General features: G+C 33.4%; 1 protein-coding gene across 1 annotated transcript in view; it reads left to right on the plus strand.

Annotated features, from left to right (window-relative positions):
• Nucleotides 1–26,695, plus strand: part of CCDC102B (coiled-coil domain containing 102B) — a 787,870-nt gene that overhangs the window by 179,974 nt on the left and 581,201 nt on the right. Inside the window, exon 5 of the mRNA XM_027852419.1 lies at nucleotides 10,051–10,167. Within this exon, the coding sequence (XP_027708220.1) occupies nucleotides 10,051–10,167 (117 nt within the window). The remainder of the gene's footprint in view (nucleotides 1–10,050; nucleotides 10,168–26,695) is intronic.

The raw sequence follows: 26,695 nt of genomic DNA on the forward strand, positions 1-26,695 counted from the left end.
TCTTTCTTTCTTTCTTTCTTTCTTTCTTTCTTTCTTTCTTTCTTTCTCTGAATCCCTGGCACTTAGCACAGTGCCTGTAGGCACTTAATAAATGTTTCTTGAATTGGATTAAACATACATACAAATGGCCCCTGAATGGTTGATGGCCTGAGGGTTTCCCCTATGATCCGCATCTCCAATATTCTAGTGGCACTATAGCACAATTGAGGGAGTTCTGTGCTTGGAATAAGCAGACTAATACTGAAATATCACCTTAAACATTAGCTGTGTGACTATGGGCAAATTGATAAATCTCTCTGGGCCTCCTTTTCCTCACCTGTAAAATGAGTATGATAATACTTATGCCTCTGGGTATTTTGCAAGGAAAGTGCTCTGTAAATTTTGTCATTATGTAATTGCTATTTTGATATTGGGATTTCTCTTTGTTTTTCTTTCTGCTATCTGCTGTCTGGGAGCATCCAACCCAGACTTCCAAAATTAGTTGTGGCTTTCCTTATCTTTTTCAGGACTTGTTTAGGGAAGTGTGCTGAAATGTAGTAGTGAGAGTGAAAATAAGAATAAATTCCCTCACTTCATCACCACTGCTAAGGTACTCCTAGACATGAATTGGTATCCTCTACCCACACTGAATTAGGGTGATATAGCTGAAAGAGCATTGGACCTTGAGTCAAGAGTTCTGAGTTCAGGTAGAGGAAATGGATATTTATTAACTGTGTAGCCTTTCATAAATTTTAAAAATTGTTAACCATTTTTTCAAATAAGATATATGTGAACTTGGACAAGTCCTTGGACAAATTCTATAAGGCTGTTGTTTTTTTTTTGTAAAATATTTTTAAAAAATGATAATTGTATTATTTGTCTCATCAGGTGGTAAGATACAGTACTTTGTAATCTTTAAACACTCTATTTTTAGGTCTAAATCTGAGAGTTCATTGGTGTAGGGACCTCCTACTGAATAAACTACCTTAGAAAGTTATCTGGGACATTGAGAGGTTAATGACTTGTTCAAAGTGATTTTAGTTATTGTTCAACACTCTTCAATCATTATATTACTAAGAGTTATTATGTAATTTTATACCATTACCACTACTTCCTCCACACAAGTAGTCAATCTTATTCTTTGAATCAGAACTATTTTCCTGGGACAAAATTCTCATGAAGCCTGCCTGTTTCCCCTGTGAAATGTGGATGAACCTTTGTTATTCTAAGTGAGTCCTTTGAGTCAGATATCTATATTTTTAGTACCTATTTATAACTTTGCTTTCTCCTATAGTGTCTAAAGAAAAAGGGAAGTAACAGTGGGTCCCAAGATGGAATTTTCTTCAGGGTGGGAAGGTGATTGGTGAGGAAAAGATGACTGGGTATTAGGGAGTAATGCTAGGCTTCCTAGCTGGGATCTCCAAAGGAGTTAGTCATCCATCAAGATGCACTATGTACATGACAGCTATTATTGTTTTTTTTATTTTTTCTGATTTTTATTATTAGACTTACTGATTTAATTTGCCCACTAACTACTTGAAAGGATAATGAAATTTCTGGGATATTTTGATGACTTATGGAGAAAATAGAATAGAATAATCAAAATCATGACTACTCTAGTTAATTGGGCCTATTTGGTCACCATTGCTGTGTCATTTAAACTCTTACAATAAGCCCAAAAAGAATATTTAAAATTTTTCTAAAGAAATAGGGAACATTCTGTTTTTCTTAGTACATGAAATTTAACTCTGTTATGCAAATACACACAGGAGGAGCTAATGCTGTTTTATAAAGGAGGACACAATCATAATTTGGTTCTATACTGAAGTGTTATTCAGTTGTTTGCAGTAGTATCTGATTCTTCTTGACACAGTATAGGGTTTTCTTCACAGAAATGCTCAAGTGGTTTGCCATTTCCTTCTCCAGGTCACTGTAAAGATGAGAAAACTGAGGCAAACAGGGTTAAGTAATTTGTGCAGAGTCACACAGCTAGTAAGTATCTGAGGTCAGACTTGAACTCAAATCTTCCTGGCTCCACATCCAGCATGCTACCCACTGCACCACCCAGCTGTCCTTCTGTATTGCAATATTAAAGGTATATACTAGGGGCAGCTAGGTGGCACAGTGGTTAAAGCTCTGGTCTTGGTATCAGGAGGACCTGTATTCAAATTCGGCCTCAGACACTTGACACATACTAGCTGTGTGACCCTGAGCAAGTCACTTAACCCCAATTGCCTCGCCAAAAAGCAAAAAAAAAAAAACAAAAAAAAAAACATACTGAACTTCTTTCAGGAAAGCTTGTCAGAGAAGCTCTACGATGGGCTATCAAAGGCGGTTTTGAAACCAGAGATATTTGAAATTCAAGACTGATACCCATGTGATTGAGATGGCTTAAATTCAAACCTAAATGAAGTTAGTAGGTAGATAAATGATCTTTCAAGGCTTTCTCCTCCCCCTGTTTCTGAGTGGATTTTGAAAATAACAGATAATTTATTTTCAAGTTCATTATCATATGTTCCCTTGAATCAAACCAACCCTGTTGATGTAGTTCCAAAGCCTTCTATGCCTTTTAATATCATGAGATTATTTGGTCCATATTCTCCTATAAATTCTTTAGAGAGGATATAACTGATAGACTGAAACTATTCTTGATCTATGAGTATCGAGTATCTCTCAAACTGTGAGATAGCAGAACTAAATTCAAAACTTAATTTAAAATAAATCAGAAGCTACAACCTATTTTAGGGAAGTGGAAAGGAAGGAAAGAAAGCATTTATTCTGAATTCATACTATATAACTTCCACTTTCTAAACACTTGTAAAAATATTATCTAATTTAAATCTTGCAACAACTCTGGGAGACAGGTACTATTGTCATTCTCATTTTATAGCTGAGGAAGCTGAAGAATAAAGAAATTAAGTGACTTTTCAGGGTCACAACTAGTTATTATCTGAAGCTAGATTTGAATTCAGGTCTTCCTGACTCTGTCTGCTGCACTACCTAGTACTGATGCATCTATTCATTAAAGAGTACATTAATTACCTCTATTTTTAATGGCTTTTGCACACAAGTATAAAATATAGTTGACCTTAATTAACAGTCTCACTATGAGTTTCAAGAATGTAGGGGTCTCTACGTATGTTTAGAAATGGAAAATTCAAGTGAATGCTGAGAAAATTATGGAGCAGGAGAGGAGCTATTCATTAGTACTTTTAGTGCTGAGATATATCTAAAATGATTGGTAACTGTTGACAATGTTGAGTAGTAAGGCTTTAAAAAAATCTATAGCTTAAAAATAAACCTTTTTTTCCCTTTGTTCCAAAATTCAAGCAACTAAAATTCCCCAAAGGGATAAACTCATAGTTTTACCTCAAGGCAAAATCCATTTACTCTGCTTTCTATTTCACCTAGTTATTTCAATATCAAAAAAGATTTGAGTCCATTGTATGTTTAGGAAATGTTAAGAGTTTTACTTTATAAGAAAATAATACTATGGGCTATTTTTAATTTCTGGATATTTTAAGATGAGCATGACTTTTTTTGATGATATGATAGAAGTTAATGCAAGAAATAAAAGATGTTTTTTCTTGTTAGAACAAAAAAGACTAAGAGCATATTACATTATTTTCCATTCATTGTATAATTCATTTGTTGAATGTATATTCAAAACATATCTTAATATTAATAGATTATATATAAGTAATGAGGGTTAATATTAATAAAAAAAACTCTTGTCTAAAGTGATTTAAGTTTTATGAAGCACTTTTAAGCTCACCCAGAAAGGAAGGCAGTGCAAATTTTATTATTTCAACTTTACAGATCAGAAAATTGAGGCAAAAGAAATTAAATAATATGTTCACATAATTATTGAATGCTAGAGCTAATACCACCCAAAACTTATGCTCGTCTTAATGTGCCATGTTGCCTGTCCATTATTACAGTTGAACTACATTGCAATGTAAATAAATTATGGGGATTATAATGACCAATATTTATATAATGCTTAATGATTTACAATGCAGAATATCACAGAATCATAGTATTCTATGTCATTTGCTGTTTATGTCAATCAATTCAAGAAAAAGAACCATTTGACTAGAGACCTCTAATAAAAAGAATCATTGTTAGGAAGATTTTATTACTTCAAACATAAATTTGTTATTTTAAAACTTTCACCTGTTGTTCCTGATTTTCTTTTTCCAGAACAAACCTTTTCTATTTACTAACCCTTTAAATACATGAAGATTATTATATCATTTGAAATTTACAACATCCTGGGGAGATAATATTTTATAAACAATGAAAGCAAGGGTCAGGCAGATTAAGTTATTTGCTCATGGTTATAGAATTAGTAAATTTCTGAAGTCAGATTTAAATTTTGGTTTTCTTAGTAAGATATTATTAAAGGTATATCAGAGATATAGATATCATTTTCTAAAATCTTGAATTAATTATATATTTCTGCTTTTGATACTCTTTGCCATTGTTATTGATTAAATCACATCTATCTATAGATTTGTTTTCTTTCCCAAGAAACATTATAATACCGTCATTTAATTATTAGTAACTTTGTAAGAACACATAATTCCTATGTGACATAGATTATTCATAAACAAAAATATAAGGAAAATGAATCACAATTCATTACCTTTTATGAGTAAAATATGAGATTATTTTTTTAAAAAGGTAAAAATAAAACTAAAAAGAAAATTATCCAACAATTTCACTAAGGAATATAGAAGTTTAAATATCAAATAAAATATTATCCAATAGACTATAGCAATGCATTCACACAATCAAGCAGGGTAATACCAAGTATGCAAGACTATTCATCATTAAAAAAAATTATAGGCATATGTCAGAGATATTGTGGGTTTAGGTTTGGTTATAGACCACCACAATAAAATGAACATCACAATAGAGCAAGTCACATGGATTTTTTTGGTTTCCCAGTGCATATAAAAGTTATTTTCACCCTATACTGAAGTCTATTAAGTGTGCAAAACTATTATGTATAAAAAACCCCAACTTAATTAAAAATATTTTATTGCTAAAAATGTTAACCATAATCTGAGACTTCAGCAAGTTGTAATCTTTTTCCTGGTAGAGGGTCTTGTCTTATTTTTTTCATTAATTTATTTTGAGTTATCAACCATCACTTCCAAAACCTTTCGAGTTTTAATTTTTTCTGCCCCTCCCTCCCCAAGACAGGACACAGTCTGATGTAGGCTATACATATACATTCCTATTAAACATATTTTCACATTAGTCATGTTGTAAGGAAGAATTAGAAACAATAGGAGGAATGACAAGAAAGAGGAAACAAAACAAAACAGAAGAAAAAAAAGAACAAATAGAGTGCCTCGATCTGTATTCAAACTCCATAGTTCTTTCTTTGGATGTGGATAGCATTTTCCTTCATGAGACTTTTGGAGATGTCTTAGATCCTTGCATTGCTGAGAAGGGCTAAGTATATCAAAGTTTGTCATCACACAACATGACTGTTACTGTGTACAACATTCTCCTGGTTCTGCTTACTTCACTCAGTATCAGTCCGTACAAGTCTTTCCAGGTTTTTTTTCTGAAGTCTGCCTACTCATGATCTCTTACAGCACAATAGTATTACATTACATTCATATACCACAACTTGTTCAGCCATTCCCCAATAGATGGGCATCCCCTCAATTTCCAATTCTTCGCCACCACAAAAAGAGCTGCTATAAATATTTTTGTACATATGGGTCCTTTTCCCTTTTTATGATCTTTTTAGGATACAGCCATAGAAGTTCTTGCCTTGGTGTTAACGACAGCTGACTGTTCAGTATTGTGGTTGATTAAGATTGGAGTGACTGTGGTAATTTCTTCAAACAAGATAATAATTACGGTTGTCACATTGATTAACTCTTTTTTTTCACTTGAATACTTAGAGGTCACTGTCAGGTTATTAATTGGCCTAATTTCCATATTATTGTATCTGGGGAATAGGGAGGCCTGAGAAGGAGAAAAGATGGTAGACCTTCAATTGGAATAGTCATAACATATACAACATTTATCCATTTAAGTTCACCATTTTGTATGGGTGCAGTTCATGGAGTCCCAAAACAATAACAATTGTCACATCAAAAAATCAATGATCATATATCACTATAACAGATATAATAATAATGAAAAAGTTTGAAATATTGTGAAAATCAACAAAATATGACACAGAGATAAGATATATGCTGTTGGAAAAATGACACCAATATACTAGCTCAATGTAGGGTTGCCACAAACCTTCAATTTATTAAAAAAAATAAAAAAAAACACAATATCTGTGAAGCACTATAAAGTGAAGTTTAATAAGACAAAATATGCCTCTAATCAATGTAGGCTTTAAGTATGGTTATTGTTTCTTTTTTCTGATTTTTTTCAGTATATCTTTACAATTAATACATTTTAAAAAAAATTGGCAACCAGATGTAAGTGGATGATAATGATTAGGTAATAAGCATGACTGGGAAGCAAAGAGATATGTCACCAATTATATAGAAGGAAACATCTAATGAATAGTGCTACACATCCTTAACATGTCTGTGAAAAAAAAGAAACAAACAAACAACTATATTAAAGAATCAATTTGATAAAATTTCAATGTATATTGATACATTTTAAAGTTTACAAAATGCTTTCTCTGTTTTATCTCCTTTTGGGGAAGGTTACAGGTTATTTTTATAATTGTTCTATAGATAAGGAAGCTATGCTCAAATAAATTTTCATTTATCCATGATCACAAAGCCAGTAAGCATCAGAGTCAGATTTCAAATTCAGATCTTCATGCCTATAAGTCCAGCACTCCATAATGCCACTCAAATATCACAGATTTCAGATTATTGGTTATAATATGCAGTCACATTTAATATTATTAATTCCCTGACTTCTTTTAGCTGAAATTTAATTTATAAGTATTTGTTTTGATAAGCCCTTATCCCTAATCACATTCAACTACACACTCAATTTGCTTTCTTCATGGTTTTAAGAGGTGTATCAAAATATAGTGTTTAGAAATTTTTCATGAAAGTGATATCAATGTGTTGCTATGGAGAAAGGAATTTCCCAAGAAAATGATGATATGTTGAATGGTCATTAAAAAAATACATATTTTTCACATTAAAGGGAGTAGTATAAATATATTAAAATGTTCCTCTTCCCTTTGTTCACATGCCTCAGGCTTGGTGCCTCTATGCAGCAAAAATCTATACATGGAAATCCCAGGGGAATAGATTTTCATTTCTGAATTTCAGAAGTGAAGGTATAATTTTTTCCTATCTCAATCTTTGGCTTTTCTCTGTGAGCCAAATACATTAGTACCAATGATGGTAATACATATAATAAAACATATAACTCAAGGAAAGTTTTTAGTATGGTTATTGTTTCCATTTTTTTTGAATGATGCAGATTGCTACAAAAACATGACTTACCATCTTTATAAAAATGTATTCAGAAGCAGAGACTGGTCTCTTCTTTTTCATAAGAAATAGTACACTAGCCCTATTTCTGAAAATCACTGTATTTTTGTGAAGTTAAGGGTGCTGTCTTTAAATACTTGATGCAATCATTCACCAGATGTTTAGCTGAGCTCCTTACATATTTCATTTTTCATGTAAGGGAAGAAAAATACTTCAATGTGTTTTTACTAGCATTTCTAACAGGAAAAAATATTCTCATGGACAGAATTCCCAAATTTTATTTTTTTACTTATTTTTGATTCATTTGCCCTATTACATATTTGAAGTATGGTATAGTATAAAGTGCATTGCATTGGGAATTGAAGACCTCTGTTCATATCCTATCTTTAATACTCACTACCTTGGGAACATCGTTTAATCTCCATGAGCCTCTGGTCCCTAATTTGTAAAATGAATGTTGGGCTGGAGGGCCTCTAAAGTCCCTTTCATCTCTAAAATTATGAATTTAGAGAGGATGATGATGTCTAAATCTCCCTCCAGCTCGGCAGATCAAAAGCCATCTCTATCTGCCCATCCTAAGAAATTCATCCATATCTTTCCTTAAATTCATTACAGGGAATCTATCCAATGTTTTAGTTGCAATTTACTTGCTTTCTTCTGACACAGTAAGAGTACCAGTGGAACATTCTGTCTATCTGTCATTCCTCATTCTTGGCATGTAATCAGCTTATCTCTTCTGGTCTCACAATTTCGTGATGACATCTTTTATTGCTACTGGAGATCCTCATTCAATATATGTTAGAGTCTGTTCATACCTGAAATATACCTTTCCATTGCCCTCTGTAATATTCATTTTTTAATTCCTTGGAGACAGTGGTGTGCCCTTCTGCCTTAAAAAATTTTTGAAGAATTTTGGTTCTGAACTTAAAATTAAACTGTTCCTGTTCCTAATTAGAGGAGACAACTTGTACATACTGTATATAAGTATATTTAAGATATGCTTATTATAAACATTATTTTTCCCCTTTGTAGTGGTACTAGCAACTAGGAGAATTGGGATTAGAGATGAACTTAGAAGCAAAGTAGCACTTGAAAGAGGTGAGGAAGGGCTTCATTCTATACATCGATAACAATATTTGCAAAGATACTAAGGTAGGAGAGAAATTTTTGTGCAAAAAATGGTTTGGCTGGATCAAAGAGTTCATGAAGGGAAATGAGTCTAAAAAGTTAGGATAGAGTCAGGTTATAAAGGTCTTTAAATGTAAACTGATGTTTAAAATAACATCCTAGAGGTAATCAGGAGCCATTGGAGCTTATGGAATGGTGAGGTAACACGATCAATCCTAAGCTTTAGAAATTGCATTTAAATAGCTATGTGAAGCATGCGGTCAGCTTAGGGCAAGTCTGACAGTACTACTATGAAGTCCTTCACTCTGGAATCATGTTTTAAAATGTTAACCTTAGTTAACATTAATAATTTTTACTGCCATCTCATACTGCTGACTCATATTTGGTTTAAAGCCCCTAGATCTTTGAGATCCCCCAAAATAAACTGCTTTGTAGCCACATTTTTCTATTTTCCCTGGATGCCCTTTCATTTTGTATTTATAACTTCGATGTCTTGTACAGTGCTATGTACATAGTAGACACATTTAAAAAGTCTTTTTGAATTATTTTGGCTCCTTTACTTTTACAGTAGACTTTCCTAGCATTAGCCTACTCTCCAAAAATTTCTACAGATATCATTTTGGAACTTAGTTCTGTTAATTAAAGTATTACATATCTCACCAAACCTTACATCACCCCTAAAATTGATGAGTACAACTTAATTCAAGTTATTCATAAAGGATAGGACCCTGTGACTTAACTAAGGGTTTGTCTCTAATTTGACATGAAACCATTAGCAGCTTAGCTTCAGTTAGGCAACAAGTTCTAAACTTACTTATATATCTATCCCATCCATGTTTTTTTTCTATTTTGCCCATTAGGATATGATATTCTGGTAAGAAATCTGATGAAATCTAGAAATATTGTGTCAATGGCATTCTCCTGATCTATGATCAACTTAATAACCCTGTCAACAACAACAAAAATTTAGCATGAGTTTGGCACTCCTTGTTTTTTAATAAACCTATACTGTTTATTACTGTTTTTCTTTTGCAGGACTTACAAACTTTTTTTCATATTATTATTAGACCTATAATTTTACTGCTATTAGAAACTCACAAAGAAGATACTCTTCCCACCCCAATTCAGATTGGTAACTGCCCTGTATTTTATAGTCTTAAAGAGTTTCCTGGCTTACTAAGAAATTAAAGATTTGTTCAAAGGTCACAAATTAGCATGTGTCAGAGATGGGATTTGAACCCAGGTTTTCCTTTCTATCTACTATGCTATGCTGTCTTTAATAAACCTACTGTTCATAAACCTAGTATAATATAATCTAGCTTTATATAGATTTGCTTAGCTAACATTATTAGGTAGTTCATCAATTGATAATATTAAAATGAAAAGGAGTACAAAAACCTAAAGTACTCCTGAAGATACTAAAAAATTAGTCAAAATAATATCTTAGGAATGTTCTTTTACATTTTATGATCATAAATTTATGACTGTTTTGTAGTTTAACATATTTCGTGATCTACATGAAAATGAAGTGGAAAAGATTTCAGAAGGCAGAAAGGATGAAGCCAATTGTCAAACCAGCAAGGAAAGATTGATCTGTGAGCTGAGAGCAGAGGTATGTCTTTGTTTTTATTTTTGCATTACTACCTTGCATTGGCATAATATACTATTAGAAGCATGTTGTATAAATCTACTTAAATAGTTAATATTATGCATAGCATAAATAAATGAAATGTGCTGATTTTAATGCATGGGCAGATCATTTTAAAGAAACAACTTTGTCAAAAACTTATACACATGAAATTAAATAGCATGGAGTTGTTATTTGATATAAAAACAATGCAATGGTATCAGTTCTCAACAGATCCTGAGCAATTTTAATGCTACAAAGATATAACATTTGAGTACTCTAAGATTTCTGAGCCCAAGGCATGTCTTTCTTTGAGTAAAATCTCATTAAAAGTTCAATCTGTTGTGGGGTTTGATGTGTCAGACTATTGTCACATCCAATGACATAAATCAAGTGTTGCCTGGAGTTTCTGGTGGACCTAATGGTATTCTTGGCAAAGCATTTTAGTAGGGAGAGACAAGCAGAGTAGATTTATTTTTGTTACATCTAATTTATGACTGAGGTACTTGTCAAATGAAATGGCAGAAAACAGGTTTTTATTTTTGTCATTCCAAAAGAAACAGAAGAATTGTCACAGATTGTAAGCTTTTTGTTTTTATCCTGATTTGGTAAAAGCAAAAATAATTATTACAAAAAATTGAGGCATTTATACTTTCAAAACTCATGACCTTTATGTTTGCATGTTGCCTAAATGAAGAACTGTGGAAATCTGGGGGCAGCTAGGTGGCATAGTGGATAGAACACTGGCCCTGAAGTCAGGAGGACCTGAATTCAAATCCAGCCTCAGACCAAACACTTGACACTTACTAGCTGTGTGACCCTGGGAAAGTCACTTAACCCCAATTGCCAAAAAGAAAAAGAATTGTGGAAATCAGGAATTCTTGTATAGTAAATTAAATACTCCAAGAAATAATTTTTTTTTGTAGTAAACTGTGTGAGAGGGGGAGGTAAAAGTAATAAATTCTTTTTGGTCTATATCTTTTTAACATTTTCAAAGAAAATGTGGAAAAGTGGTGCCTAGATGGTGGAGAGAAGGCAGGGACTTGCCTGAGCTCTCCTGAATTCCCTTCCAAACAACTTTAAATAATGCCTCAAAATGAATTCTGGAGTGGCAAAGCCCATGAAAGGATGGGGTGAAATAACTTTCCAGCCCAAGAAAATGTACAAGGATTACAGGAAAGATCTGTCTAACTCTGGAAAAAGGGGAGAACAGCCCAGTGCAGGCAGTGACCAAGTACGCCAGTGTGAGGCTTCTAGCAACCAGCACAGATCAGCAATTGAGGCCCTGTGGCCCTGGAACAGTAGTCCAGAAGCACATAGGGTCAGCTGTGAGGCTGCTTGCCCCCATTGCAAGAGGTGAGTGGCCAAGCCCAGAGACCTCAGCACAGCAGGTTATTGACCAGGCCTCTGGCCCTTGGTGCAAGAAGCTTGGGACAGTGCCCTATACCACAGAAGAAGAACTCAACTTAAAATTCCAGTCATGAAATAGACTGAAAAATGAGCAAAAAACAACAAAAACAAACCTGACCAAAGAAAGCAAGTATGGCAGTAGGGAAGATAAAACACAAACTCAAAAGAGAACAACATTGTCAAAACACTTATATACAAAGCCTCAAAGAAAAATGTGAATTAATCTTAGACAAAAAAAAATACCTGGAAGAGCTCAAAAAGCATTTTAAAAATAAAACAAGAAAGGTAGAATAAAAATTGGGAAAAGAAATGAGAGTTATGCAAGAGAATCATGAAAAAAAGAGTCAACAGCATGGCAAAGGAAGCACAAAAAGGGAAAATAAGTACAAAAACACACTGAAAAAGAAAATACCTTCTTAAAAAGCAGAATTTGCCAAATGGAAAAGGAGGTACAAAAGCTCATTGAAGAAAATAAATCTTTAAAAATTAGAATTGAGCAAGTAGAAGCTAATGACTCCATGAGATATCAAGACATGACCAAACAAAACAAAATAATGAAAAAAATAGAAATGAGTGTGAAATATCTCATTGGAAAAGCAACTGACCTGGAAAATAGATCCAGCAGAGATAATTTAAGGATTACTGGACTAGATGAAAGCCATGATAAAAAAAAGAGCTTAGACATCATCTTTCAAGATACCATCAAAGCTTCCTTGGTATCCTAGAACCAAAAGGTAAAATAGAAATCAAAAGAATCCACTAATTATCTCCTGAAAGAGATCCCCAAATGCAAACCCATAGGAATATTATATTCAAATTCCAGAACTCTGAGGTCAAGGAGAAAATGCTGCAAGCAGCCAGAAAAAAAAAAAAAAAAAACAATTCAAATATCAAGGAGCCATAGTCAGGATTTCACAGAATTTAGCAGCTTCTATGTTAAAGAATTTGAGGGCTTGGAAAATGTAAAGGAGCTGGGATTACAACCAAGAGTCACCTCCTCAGCAAAAACCAAGGATAATCCTTCAGGAAAAAAATGGATATTCAATGAAATAGAGGACTTTCAAGCATTTTGTTTGAACAGATCAGGGTTAAATAGGAAATTTGATTTTCAAATACAAGATTCAAGAGAAGCATAAAAAGGTAAACAGGGAAGAGAAAACACAAGGGATTCAATTAGGTTAATCTGTTTATATTACTAAATGAGATGATTAAGAATTATATCAATATCATGGCAGTTAGGAAGTATATGCTACCACTTCTAGTCTGTACCCCAAAGACATCATAAAAATGGAAAAAAGACCCACATACACAAAAATATTTATAGAAGCTCTTTTTGTGGTGGCAAAGAATTGGAATGAGGGGATACTTATCAATTGGGGACTGGCTGAACAAGTTGTGGTATATGAATGTAATGGAATACTATTGTGCTATAAGAAATGATGAGCAGGTGGACTTCAGAAAAACTTTGAAAGACTTGTATGGACTGATGCTGCATGAAGTGAGTAGAACCAGGAAAATATTGTACATAGTAATAGTTACACTGTGAGAGGACTGACTTTGATAGACTTAGCTCTTCTCATCAATGCAAGGATCTGAGACAACTCCAAAAGGCTCGTGATGGAAAATACTATCCACATCCAAAGAAATAACTATGGAGTCTGAATTCAGATGGAAACCTACTATATGCTCCCTTTTTCTTTTGTTGTTTTGTTTTGTTTCTTCTTTCTCATGGTTCCTCCCATTTCTTTTAATTCTTCTTTACATCATGACTAATATGAAAATATGCTTAAAATGAATGTATAAATAAAGCCTATATCAGATTGCATGCCATCTTGGGGAGTGGGGAGGAGAGGGAGGGGAAGAAAATTTAAAACTCAAAATGTTATGGAAGTGAATGTTGAAAACTAAAAATAAACAAATTAATAGTTTTTTTTAAAGGAGTATACACAGAGGGTGAAGGTATGAGATGACTTAGGATGATATAAAAATTAAGGGGTGAGGAGGGTTGCATTGGGGGAAGAGGGAAGTGAGAGGTAGAATGGATTAAATTTTCTCCCACAAAGAGGTACAAAAGACCTATTACAATGCAGTGAAATATGGGGCAGGTGAGCATACCTTGATCCTTACTCTCATCTCAGTTGGAAGATAAAAATCTTCCTATGTGGAAGTAGAAATGGAAGGGGATAAGAAAAGAGGAGACTGATAAAAGGGAAGGAAGATTGGGGAGAAGGTGGTCAGAAGAAAAACACTGATGAGGAGGGATAGGGTAAAAGGAGAGAGAGAGAGAGAGAGAGAGAGAGAGAGAGAGAGAGAGAGAGAGAAACAGTGGAAAATAGGATGGAAGGAAATATACAGTAATCATAAGCAAGAATGTGAATGGAATGGAGTCACCAACGAAAAAGAAGCAGATAGCAAAGTGGATTAAAAATCAGAATCCTGCAATATGCTGTTTTACAAGAAACACATTTGAATCAGAGAGACATGCACAGAGTAAAGGTAAAAGGTTGAAGCAGAATCTATGATACTTCAGCTGAAGTTAAAAAAAATAAAGCAGGGGTAGCAATCATGATCTCAGACAAAGCAAAAGGAAAAGTAGATTAAATTAAAGATATAAGGAAGGAAGCTACATCTTGCTAAAAGGTACCATAGATAATGAAATAATATCAATACTAAACTTATATAGCATCCAGACATTTAAAGAAGTTAAATGAGTTCCAGGAGGAAATAGACAACAAAACTGTACTAGTGTGGTATCTCAACATCCTCCTCTCAGAACTAGATAAATCTAACCACAAAATAAACAAGAAAGAAATTAAGAGGTGAATAGAATTTTAGAAAAGTTGGATATGATAGACATCTGGAGAAAATTGAATGCGGATAGAAAGGAACATAACCTTTTTCCTCAGCAGTACATGGCACTTACACAAAAATTGGTAGTGTATTAAGGCATAAAAACCTCATGATTAAGTGCAGAAAGGGAGAAATATTAAATGCATCCTTTTCAGATCATGATACAATAAAAATTACATTCAATAAAGGGTCATGGAAAGAAAAATTAAAATTAATTGGAAACTAAATAATCGAATCCTAAAGAATGAATAGGTCAAAGAACAAATCATAGAAACAATTAATAATTTCATTACAGAGAATGACAACGAGACCACATGACAAAATTTATGGGATTCAGCCAAAGTTTTATTTGGAATAGCTTTTATTTCTTTAAAAACTTACTTAAGTCAAATAGACAAAGAGCAGATCAATGAATTAAGCATGCAAGTAAAAAAAATAGAAAAAGAAAAAATTAAAAATCCCCAATTAAAGACCAAATTGGAAATCTTCAAAATTAAAGGAGAGACTAATAAAACTGAAGTTAAGAAAACTATTGAACTAATAAATGAAACTTAGTTGGTTTTACAGGAAAAAAATAAAGTAGATAAAGCTTTGAAAGAAGAAAACCAAATTGTCATATCAAAATGAGAAGAATGATTTTACAACCAGTGAAAAGGAAGTTAAAGCAATAATTAGGAGTTATTTTGCTCAATTCTATGCCAATAAATTTGACAATCTAAAATATGTTACCAAGACTAAAAGAAGAGGAAATAGAATACTTTAAAAAAAGACAAAAGAAATTGAATAAGCCATCGTAAGTCCCTAAGAAAAAATCCCCAGGGTGTGATGGATTCACAAGTGAATTCTACCAAATATTTAAAGGATCATTAATTTCTGTGTTTTTAATTTAAATTTTTTATTTATTTTTACTTCTTTAAAAAGTATTTTATTTTTCCAATTACATGAAAAGATTATTTTCAACATTAATTTTTGAAAGATTTTTGAGATTGAAATTTTTATCCCTCACTACTTCCCTTCTGCCCTTCCCAAGATGTCAAGCAATCTGACATATGTTGTACATGTGCAATAATGTTAAACACATTTCTACAATAGTTATGTTGTGAAAGAGGAAATAGAACAAAAGAGGGGAAACACACAAATATTGAAAATACTATGCTTTGATCTTTGTTTAGACTCCATCAGTTCTTTTTCTGGATGTATATAGCATTCTCCATCATGAGTCTTGGAATTGTCTTGGATCATTGTATTGCTGAGAAGAGCTAAGCCAACCATAGTGGATCACTGTACAGTGTTACTGTTACTGTGTACAATGTTCTCCTGGTTCTTCTCACTTCACTCAGCAACAGTTCCTGTAAATCTTTCCAGGTTTTTCTGAAATCAGGCTACTCATAATTTATTATACAACAATAGTATTCCATTACATTTTGACTAAACATAACACTCATTCCTATTAAAAACACAAGAGACCAAAGGAATAAAGGAAACTTACCTTAAATTGATAAGTACTATCATTCTAAAACCATCAGCAAACATTATCTATAATGCAGATAAGTTAAAAACCTTCCCAATAAAATCAGGGGTTTTAGATGCCCAGTGTCACAACTATTATTCAATATTGTACTAGGAATGTTATATATAGCAATAAGAAAAGAAAAAAAAAGAAATTGAAGAAATTAGAATAGGCAATAAGGAAAGAAAACTATCAGTCTTTGCAGATGATGTGAGGGTATACTCAGAGAATCATAAAGAATCAACTAAAAAAAACTACTTGAAATAATTAACAACTTTTGCAAATTTGCAGGGTGTAAAATAAACCCACATAATTCATCAGCATTTTTATACATAACCATCAAAGCAGAGCAGCAAGAGATGGAAAGAGAAATTCTATTTAAAATAACTGTAGACAATATAAAATACTTGGCAGTCTACCTGCTAAGACCAACCCAGGAACCACATGAAGACAGTTACAAAACACTTCTCACACCAATAAAGTCAGATCTAATAATTGGAAAAATATAAATTGCTTATGGGTAGGCTGAGTCAATATAATAAAAATGACAATTCTACTTTATTCATTTACTTATCACCAATCAAACTACCAAAACTATTTTATAGAGCTAGGAAAAATGACAAAATTCATCTGGAAGTACAAAAGATCAAGAATATCAAGGGAATTAATGAAAAGAAATGCAAGGGAAGAGGGCCAAGCCATAGCAGATCTCAAACTATATTATAAAGTGGTAATTATCAAAACAAGTTGGTACTGGCTGAGAAACAGAGTGGTTGATCAGTGGAATAGATTAGGTACTCAAGACACAGTAGTTAATGGCCATAGTAATCTACTATTTAATAAACCCAAAGAACCCAGCTTCTGGGATTAGAACTCACTATTTTGCTGGGAAAACTTGAAAATGGTAGGGCAGAAAGTAGGTATAGATCAATATCTTACACTACATATGAAGATAAAGTCAAAATGGGTATGTGATTTAAACATAAAGGGTGATAAAAGGAAATTAGGAGAGCGAAGAATAATTTACCTTTCAGATCTATCAAGCAGGGAAGAACTTATGACCATACAAGAGACAGAGAACATTTATAAATATGAAACGGATAATTTTAATTTTATTTAATTAAATAGCTTTTGCACAAAGAAAACCAATTTAACCAAGATTAGAAGCAAAGCAGAAAGCTGGGAAACAAGTGTTTCTGATAAAGATCTCATTTCTCTAATATATAGAGAACTGAGTCAAATTTATAAGATTACAAGTTATTCCCCACTTGATAAATGGTCAAAGGATATAAACAAACAGTTTTAGATGAAGAAATCAAAGCTATCTATAGTCATATAAAAATGCTTTAAATCACTATTGATTAGAGAAATTCAAAATAAAATAATTCTGAGGTACCATCTCACACCTATCAGATTGACTAATATGACAGAAAAGGAAAATGATAAATGTTGGAGAAGATATGGGAAAATTGAGATACTAATATACTGTTGGTGGAATTATGAACTGATCCAACTTTTTTGGAGAGCAATTTGGAACTATGCCCCAAAGGTTACAAAACTGAGACTATCCTCTGATCCAGCAATACCACTACTAGTTCTGTATCCCAAGGAGACAAAAAGAGGGAAAATATTTATAGGAGCTCTTTTTGTATTGCTTGAATTGTATTGCTTGTATTTGCTAAGAATTGGAATTTGAAGGGATGTCCATCAATTAGGGAATGGCTGAACAAGTTGTGGTATATGATTGTAACAGAATACTACGTGTTGTAAGAAATGACGAACAGGATGATTTCAGAAAAAAACAAACAAACAAACTGGAAAATCTTACATGAACTTACTGAAGTGAAAATTTTATATGAACAAACTGAAGTGAGAAGAACCAGAACAATATTGTACACAATAACAGCAATACTGTATGATGATCAACTGTGACAATTCTGAAAAGTCATGATGAAATATGCTATCTATCTCTAGAGAAAGAACTGATGGAGTCTGAATACAGATCAAAGCATACTATTTGCATTCTCTCTCTCTCTCTCTCTCTCTCTTTGTGCTTGTGGTTTATTTTTTCTTTCTTTATTTTTGGTCTGCCATTTCTTTTACAACATGACTAATATGTTAATGAAAATTCACTTTATTCAATAATAAAAAAATAAAATGCATTTCAATCCCTTGCACAAGGTTGAGTTCCATTCAGAGTAACCAGGATTTTCATTATCATATATGTGTAGTAGCAATATGAAAAAAATGGAAGGAAAATAAAATATGAGAATTTTTCAAAGATCATTCTGTACACACCTGTGTCCCACTCATAGATATGTTTTCTTTTTAGTTTAATCCTCTTGAGGAAATAATTTAATCTTTCTGAGTCTAAATACTTTATTTTTGCAATTGTGATAAAGTTATATTTCTGGTCTTCAGGTTGATTCTATTATTTTGAGATTATTTTTCATTTCTAATATCTATGATTCTTTGAGAAAGAAGAATAGAAATAAAATCTAGTCATCATGAGAATATGTTTCTCATACTGAAACAGTACAAAATTAGGACAATTTTTTCTTTAGAGAAAAGTTTTTTTTTTTGAAAAACAGAAAGGAGGAATATATTTTAGTAAATAGTCAGTTCTTTAAAGCCTGGCTTCTTCGGCACCATTATTTTATTCATTTAGGTAACTAGTTGTCTATCATGCTATTCCTAGAGAGAATTTCTATATATTCTAAAGCTCTAGTCTTTGCTCCATATAGGCTAAGTAGAAATCAACTATACCTGTGACTAAATTGCTTTGATACAAATACATGTTTTCCATTCTAAATCACAATTTTCTTAGCACTTAACTTGATAACTTGATATCTATGTATGTATCTATTTATCTGTCTCTATTGTTATATTTATATATACACTATACACATGCATTCTAGTGGTTAGCACAGTGCCTTGCATACAGTAGTCATTTAATAAATGTTTATTAAATTGAATTATTGAATTGAACATATACAAATATATGCATGTATGTATATGCGTGCTATATATGTGTATCATTCAGGTTGATTATATGATGATTTCCTAAATACTATCACTGTAAGTTCTTAGACTTAGAATGGTAAAAGACTTTTTGAGCCATGGTGATGTTGAGGTTTAGATTCAGGGTGCTGGGACCCTGAAATAGCAACATGTGGGTCCTGCCTGAATGAATTCGACCTAAGACTTCTTTCTGCCAAAGACAAGGTTTATTAAAGATTCACCCAATGGGCCAGACTCTTAAGGAATCTGAACATTTATGATGCTCATATTGATAAGCAAGCTAGAGTGAATCTCAGCCATTGGCTACATTTTAAGAATCTGAGCACCTTAAATGTAGACAAAATGGATCTTAGATACAGAAAAACTGTGGGAGGGATCTGGGAGTGGTCAAGTAGTTTGGGGTGACTGGAGGAGGAGTCTGGGAGAAGGGGTTGAGGGAAGATATTGATGGGAGTGCCTGGGAGGTACAATGGGGTCTAAATAGGATCAAGGGTGGGAAATGGCCTGGGGAGATAGGGAGATAAGAGACAATAAGTGTTGGGCTGGATCAGAATTGGGAGATTAGGCATAGCCACAAAGAAAGTAGCCATAATGAAAGGTCAGTTGATGGGATTACTAGGATTATCAACAAAGATTTGGCCAGGTAGGACAAGAAGAAAACTCAAGGAGAGTTGAGGGGTGGGGTTTCCCAGGGCCCAATACACCATCATTTCCCCTTCAAACAAATGAGACCCAGATTCTTTTGGGGTAAAGGGAAAAGGTCTCAGCTTGGGCCCATACCTCATCATTGATATATTTACAATGACCTTTCTACTTTCTGACCTCGTCCTTACTGTCATTAGAGTTTTGAATTTACAAGCAAACTCACCATAGTTAGAGACAAATGGATTCTGACTTGTAGGACAATTCTCATGAATTTGATCTTGTTTGATAACAGCCTAATAGAAAAGCCAGTTAGCCACTATGAACTCCAAACCCCATGAACCCTGTGAACCCCTGCCCTAAGAAAGAGACAAATGAAATTGGGGTACATGTGTCCATGGTTTAATTTCTCTCGAGGTAGCTTGACGTGCATTGCATGAGAGTAGTCCAAAACTGGGGTCCCTAAAGGGGTCAGTTTAGAACTAATTTAGTTTGGGATTTTGGTGTACAGCCTTATATGCTCTTTGAAGAGTAGGTATTCCCAAGGGGTGCCAATCAATCATGACTGGTCAACATACTAAGAGGTGGGTGGTTTCCTTAGATCACTTATTCCATCAAAGGAAATACCACCCCCAGTATTGGAAGTCTGTCTCCACCCAAACCTAAGTAGGATAAAATCAATTTAGGTCTGTGACAGGGTACCTTGTTCCTCACCCCAAAAAGAATTTGGTTCCCATTTGTCTACAGACTTTCCTTGAACTGTCCTACTTGGTCAAGGAACTCTATACTTGACCACTCCTAGATCCCTCCTACAGCCTTTCTGAATATAAGGTCCATTTTTTGTCTCCACTAAGATGCTCAGATTCTGGGGCATCTAGGTGGCACAGTGGATAGAGCACCAGCCCTGAAGTCAGGAGTACCTGAGTTCAAATCTGCCTCAGACCAAACACTTGACACTTACTAGCTGTGTGACCCTGGGGAAGTCACTTAACCCCAGTTGCCTAAAAAAAAAAAAGAAGAATGAAAAATTTAAAAAAAAGATGCTCAGATTCCTGAAGAAACTAGCCAATGGGGTCTCAGATTCCTTAAGAGTCTGACCAATATGGCAGAACTTTAATAAGCCTTTGGTCAGAGGGCTGTTGGGGAGTGGGGGGGGTGGGACTGGGCTGAGCTCTGAGTCTCCAAGACACAGATTACCAAGAGAAATCATTTTTAACACCTCCAAGAGGTTTTAACCAACAGGGGTTGGTTTAACAGGGGTTAACATTTTATTTTCCTGGGACTGTCTTGGTTTTAAAGAATAATATTATATACATGAATCCTTATTCAAAGAGGCTCATTTAGACATATAGAGGTCAGTATTATACCTGCATGAATGCCTAGTGTGGAATAAAAGATAGGGAGCTAGCCTAAGAGTCAGGCAGACATGCATTCTAGTCCTGCCTCCAAAAGATACTGACTTTGTGAGCCTAGGCAAATCACTTAACCTTTCAGAGTTTGATAAAATTCTTTAAGATTTTAAGTTGCAGAGAAGGTATAGATCAACACTGGTTAAGGAAGTTCCTTTATCTGGAGTTTCCCATCCCAATGAAAATACAAGTCTGCATCCCATTTTTTCCAATCATTATTAAAAAATAATAACTCACAGTCACAGAGTTCTTAACAGTTTACAAATCAATTCCCTCACAATTGTAGACAGTATAATTTTTGCTACTTTAAAGATGAGAAATCTGATACTAAAAAAGTTAAATGTATTACCCAAGGTCATACAGCTAAAGAGTAGAATTTGTCATTAAACATTCATCCTCTTATTCCAAATGCCATGCTCTATTCACTATTTTCAATTAATTTTAATGAATTAAAATTGATTTTCTTTCTCTTTGAATCATTTCCTTATATACTTGCTGCAAAGAGTTTTTGATCGCCTTTTTTACTTCTAATTTTATTTGCATTGGTTTTGTTTGTACAAAGTGTTTTAATTTGATGTAATAAAAATTGTCTAGTGTATCTTTTGTGATCCTTTATATATCTTGTTTGGTCATCAATTTTTCTAGAGGACTTGGGCAGATCATTTTACAGCTTGGAAAAATGGCTTTTAAATGTGGCTGCCCTGCCCCACTCTGGCACTTAAGGAAAGGAATGTTAGCTGGTTTATGAAACCCAGCTGTTCTCTTACAAACTTGGCCAGGAAAAAAAAAATAAGCCATCTCAACCAGATTTTACTGGTTCTGTCTCACATTTCTAGACCAGGTCACCCCAAATCTTGATGAGGGTAGTAGCAAGAACAATGGGACACGTGGCTCTGGAAAGACTTAGCTTAAGCTGACTTTTGTTTATAGGGTGAACAAATAAGGGTCCTTGCCCAGGTAGATGCCTTGGAGGTTAAGACTGATCACATTACTGGGATCATACCCTTATGCAGCTTCTTGCCTTTTCAGGAATGAGGTCTTGTTAAATTAGGAGGAAAATGGATAAATTACAAATAAATAACTGGTTATAAATATAATAGTATAATATTTTGTATTACCCAGAAAGATATTTTTCCCTTGTGTCTCTAATTTGTTTATATTATCACCCTTTATATCTTATCCATATACCTTGGAGTTTGTTGTTCTTGTTCAGTGATATCTGACTCTTCCTGACCCCATTTTTTTTTTTTTTTGGTTAAGGATGCTGGAGTGGTTTGCTATTTCCTTCTCCAGCTCATTTTACAGGTGAGGAATTGTGCAAGCAAAGTTAAATGACACAGCTAGTAAGTGTATGAGGCCAGATTTGAACTCAGGTAATCCTGATTCCGGTCAGTCATCTATCCACTGCACCACCTATCTTGGTATAAAACATGAAATGTTGGTCTCTATCTAGTTTCTGCTTGACTATTTTCCAGTTTTCTCAGCAAGTTTTCTCAAATATAAAGTTTGGCTTTATTAAATACTAGATGAATGTCTTCATTTGTTTCAAAAAGGTGTTCCTCTGATAATCTATTATGCTAGTTTACTTCTCTATTTTGTAACCATTATTGAATCATTTTTGATTGTTGCTTAGTAGTAAAATTTGAAATCTAGGAGGTAGGTGCCCTTCCTTCCTGTGCTTTTACTATTTCCTATGATATTCTTGAATTTTTTTTCCTCTAGATGAACTTTATTTTTGTTCTATAAAGCAATACCTTAGTACATTATTTAGTAAGCAATGGATAATTAAATTATATTATATAGTGCTGTCCTTTTAAAAATAGCTCTGCCTATCCATAAGAAATCACTGTTTCTCTATTTTAGTCTATCTTTGTTTCCATAAAGTTTTTTTGAAGATGTATCCATATAGATCCTGAGTGGTAATTAGACTCCAGAGTACATAATATACTCCATGGTTATTTTAAATGGAATTTCTTTTTCTATCTTTTCCTGCTGGGTTTTCTTATTAATTTACAAAAATGTTTATGACTTCTGTGGAAGTAGTCTATATATTGTAACTTAAGTAGTTAAATTACCTTAGTTGACTCTACTTTTCTTTAAATATGTTATCATTTGCAAAAGTAATAATTTTATTCTTTATGTATTCTCTCAATTTTTTTCTTTTTTATTTTAATAGCTAGAATTTCTAGGTCTTCATCAAATAGTACTGATGACAATAGACATCTGTTTTAACCTTTCTACTTACTATTTCATGCTAACTCTATCATACTCAAATAACAAACATTATAAAGTATCTAGTATATGCAAATTTATGATACAAGCTAAGGATGCTATGGTAAAAATGAAACACTATTGACTGTCAGGAGCTTGAATTTACTGAAAGTTGAGTGTGGAAAAAATACAACATATGTTGATAAGTAAATATAAAACAATTTGGAGAGATAGAAAACACTAACACTGATGGGATTTAGTGGGCATTTACTGAGGAAGTAATTGAGCTGAATATTGAAAGAAGATAAAAATCTTGAGTAAAAGTTGAGGAAGAATTGGATTCTAGGGATGGGAGAAAGTCCACATAAATGCATAGAGACAGGAAATAGCATATAAAATTCAAGGACTAATCAGCTAATTCACCAGTTTAACTGGAATGGAGAATTAGATATTATGAACTAAGACTGGAAAGTTGGGTTGGAAAAACATAGAAATCTTTCAAATTTAAGATTGAGAAGTATATATATATATATATATATATACACATTATATATATATATATACACACACATTATATATATATACATTATATATATATATATATAGGTCATAGAGGCTGTAGGAAGTCAGTGAGAGTTTTTTGAGCAAAGAAGTGATATGGTTAGTTCTACACCCTAGGAAGATTATTTTTGTAGATGTGTGGAAGATGGATTACAATATAGTCTAGGAATACTACTTGCTAAATATTATAATAGTTCAGATGAAAATTGAATAGAAATTGAATAGTAGGATGATATGAGTAGAGAAAAAGGTACTAAATTGAGAGATGTCATAGATGTATAAATTACAGCACATGACAAGAAATTGTATATAGAAGGAGGGAAGGAGAGAAAAAAAGTATAAAAGTTAACTCTGAGTTTATAAACTTGGGTGACTGGAAAATTAGTGGTGCCTTGAACAAATGTAGGGAAATTTGGGAAAATGATCAATTCCATTTTGCATGTATTAATTTTGAGATGCTGATGATATATACTGGTAGAGATAGTTAGCAGTAGTTGGAGATGCAGGACTGGAAGTCCAGAGTGAGTTTGATGTTAAAAATATAAATTTGGAAGCCACTTGAATAGAAATAATAATTGAATACCAGAGGGATGATTATATCCTGAATAGAGTGTAGTGAGAAATGAGAATAGATCTCAGGATAGAATCTTAGAGAAAACATGCATATAGGCATGGTTGAAGGATGATGATTCAGCAAAGGAAACTGAAGAATGGTCATGTAGGCAGGAGAACCATGAGACTTAAGTGTCACGAATACCATGGCAAGAACTTTTGAAGTGACATCAGTTGTATATTGAAATCTCTAAGTGTTTGAGATAGAACAGTGTTTGAAGTAGATAGGAAGGCTGGGGCACAGTTATTGAATTCAAAAAAAGGAGAGAAAGTGACTTAGAGACCAAAGGATCACAACAACATGAATATGGAATAGTGTATTAAAAGATAGATAGTATGAGAAGTTGTAGGCTGACCCAAGAGTGATAGGAAATATTAATATGGTATTTTTTACATTCTTAGTAATGAACACCTAGCACAGTGAAACTAATTCAGAGATCTGATCTAGTGTTCAGATGAGGATAGTAGCCAGACATTTATTGGTGACTATACTTTTTTTAATTTTTAAAATTCAAACACTGATAAGGAAAGGGCAAGTGAAAAGTCCTTAAACTGATATATTAAAAATAACTTTAGGATTGTCTAAAGTATATTAAGGAATAGTGGGTATATTAAGAAAGTTGTGGCTGAAAATTCCCTTCACAGTTACATAGTAAATAGTCACTGTATTACATAATTTTCATTTTGCAAATAAGAAGAGTATAATTTTAGCTAAGTTTTAAAATTGCAAATTGAATAAAAGACAGCTTTAAAAAGAAAGTATAGTACATCTGACACCTAATACATTAGCACTAATGAAATTTATTTTTCACCTCATAGATTGTACTAGTTCAGTATTTGAAAGAACAGGAGAACAATAGTTAAGGTTTAAATTGCAATCTCACAGTACCATTTCTAAAATGAGTCATTAAGGACAAAAAAAAATTCCAAACTGAAAAACACAAGGAATTGATAACTGATTCCCCTAGTTCTTTAACTAAGACCACTTATGTAAACATTCATTTTTTTCTGAATTTGGATATAGAGTGCAAGGCCAGCCAAAAGGAGGTGATTACACTGTATTATAAGCTCCCAGATGTTTAAACACTGTTCCATTGCCATTTTTCATCTTAGTGGATGAAGAATTCCAATTGTCCAGATTATGATACTCTCAGAACATTCCTTAGACCTTGTACATTGGTACACCTACCTGGGAAAGATTCTGCAAATACACAGTGAACTGGACCTAGACCTGAATAGGAAAAGGATCGTTCAACTGGAAAGAACCTCAGAGACTGTCTAGTCCAGACCTCTCATTTCACAGTTGAAGAAACTGACAGTCCAAGAAGTTAAATGATTAGCAGAGCTAGGATTCAAACCTAAGTTCTCTGGCTGTAGAGTCACCATTCTTTCCACTGTGCTAAGAAGTGTTGACTGGGTTGCCTTTGTAAAATTACAAAGTCCTATTAACTACCTTAAGTTTCTCTCCGAAAGAAAGAACAAACTATTATTATAATGATGATGTTTGGCTGTAGATTTTGGAATAACAAAGACTCTTAAAATTTGAGATCTTTGGTCACCAAGAAATACAAGAAAAGTTGTCATCAAAGAAGTGTGTGACTTTAAAACAAACAAACAAAAAAAAGATAAGTGGTCATATAGGAAAAAACAAGGAATAATTGATGAACAGCCTGCGTGCTAAATAGGTGTCAATCCAATGTCAAAATAAATTGAAGGCCCCCAACATGTGGTGTATAACCCCTGTGCCATGTTCATGAGAAGACAATAGGGACAAGAGTAATTTAGGATGGATAGGCCTCAAATGGTCATAGTATGAATCATTGGGAGGAGTAACCACTTTGGTAAGATCACAGATACTTGGGAATATCGAAGTGTTTCAAGTCTAATACACTGCAGCACATATAACATGTTGCTGTTGTCATTTAGTTATTTCAGTAATATCTGAGTCTTTTTTACTCCATTTGGGCTTTTCTTGGCAAAGATATTGGAGTGGTTTGCCATTTCTTTCTCCAGATCAATTTACAGATGATGAAACTGAGGCAAACAAGGTTAAGTGACTTGCCTAGGGTCACTCACGTGGTAAATGTCTGAGGAAGGATCTGAAAGATCTGAATTCAGGAAGATGAGTCTTTCTGATTCCAGATCTAGCACTGCTAGATGGACCACTGCTCCATCTAACTTTATATAAACAACACTAGGTAAATATGTGTGGATTTGAACAGAGACCCTTTTTTTTGTTTAAATTCTTAAATTTTTCAAAAATATTTAACAGTTTTTTATTTTTTCC

The sequence above is a fragment of the Vombatus ursinus genome, unplaced genomic scaffold (assembly GCF_900497805.2).
Source record: "Vombatus ursinus unplaced genomic scaffold, bare-nosed wombat genome assembly UNPS02009573.1, whole genome shotgun sequence".
Taxonomy (NCBI): domain Eukaryota; kingdom Metazoa; phylum Chordata; class Mammalia; order Diprotodontia; family Vombatidae; genus Vombatus; species Vombatus ursinus.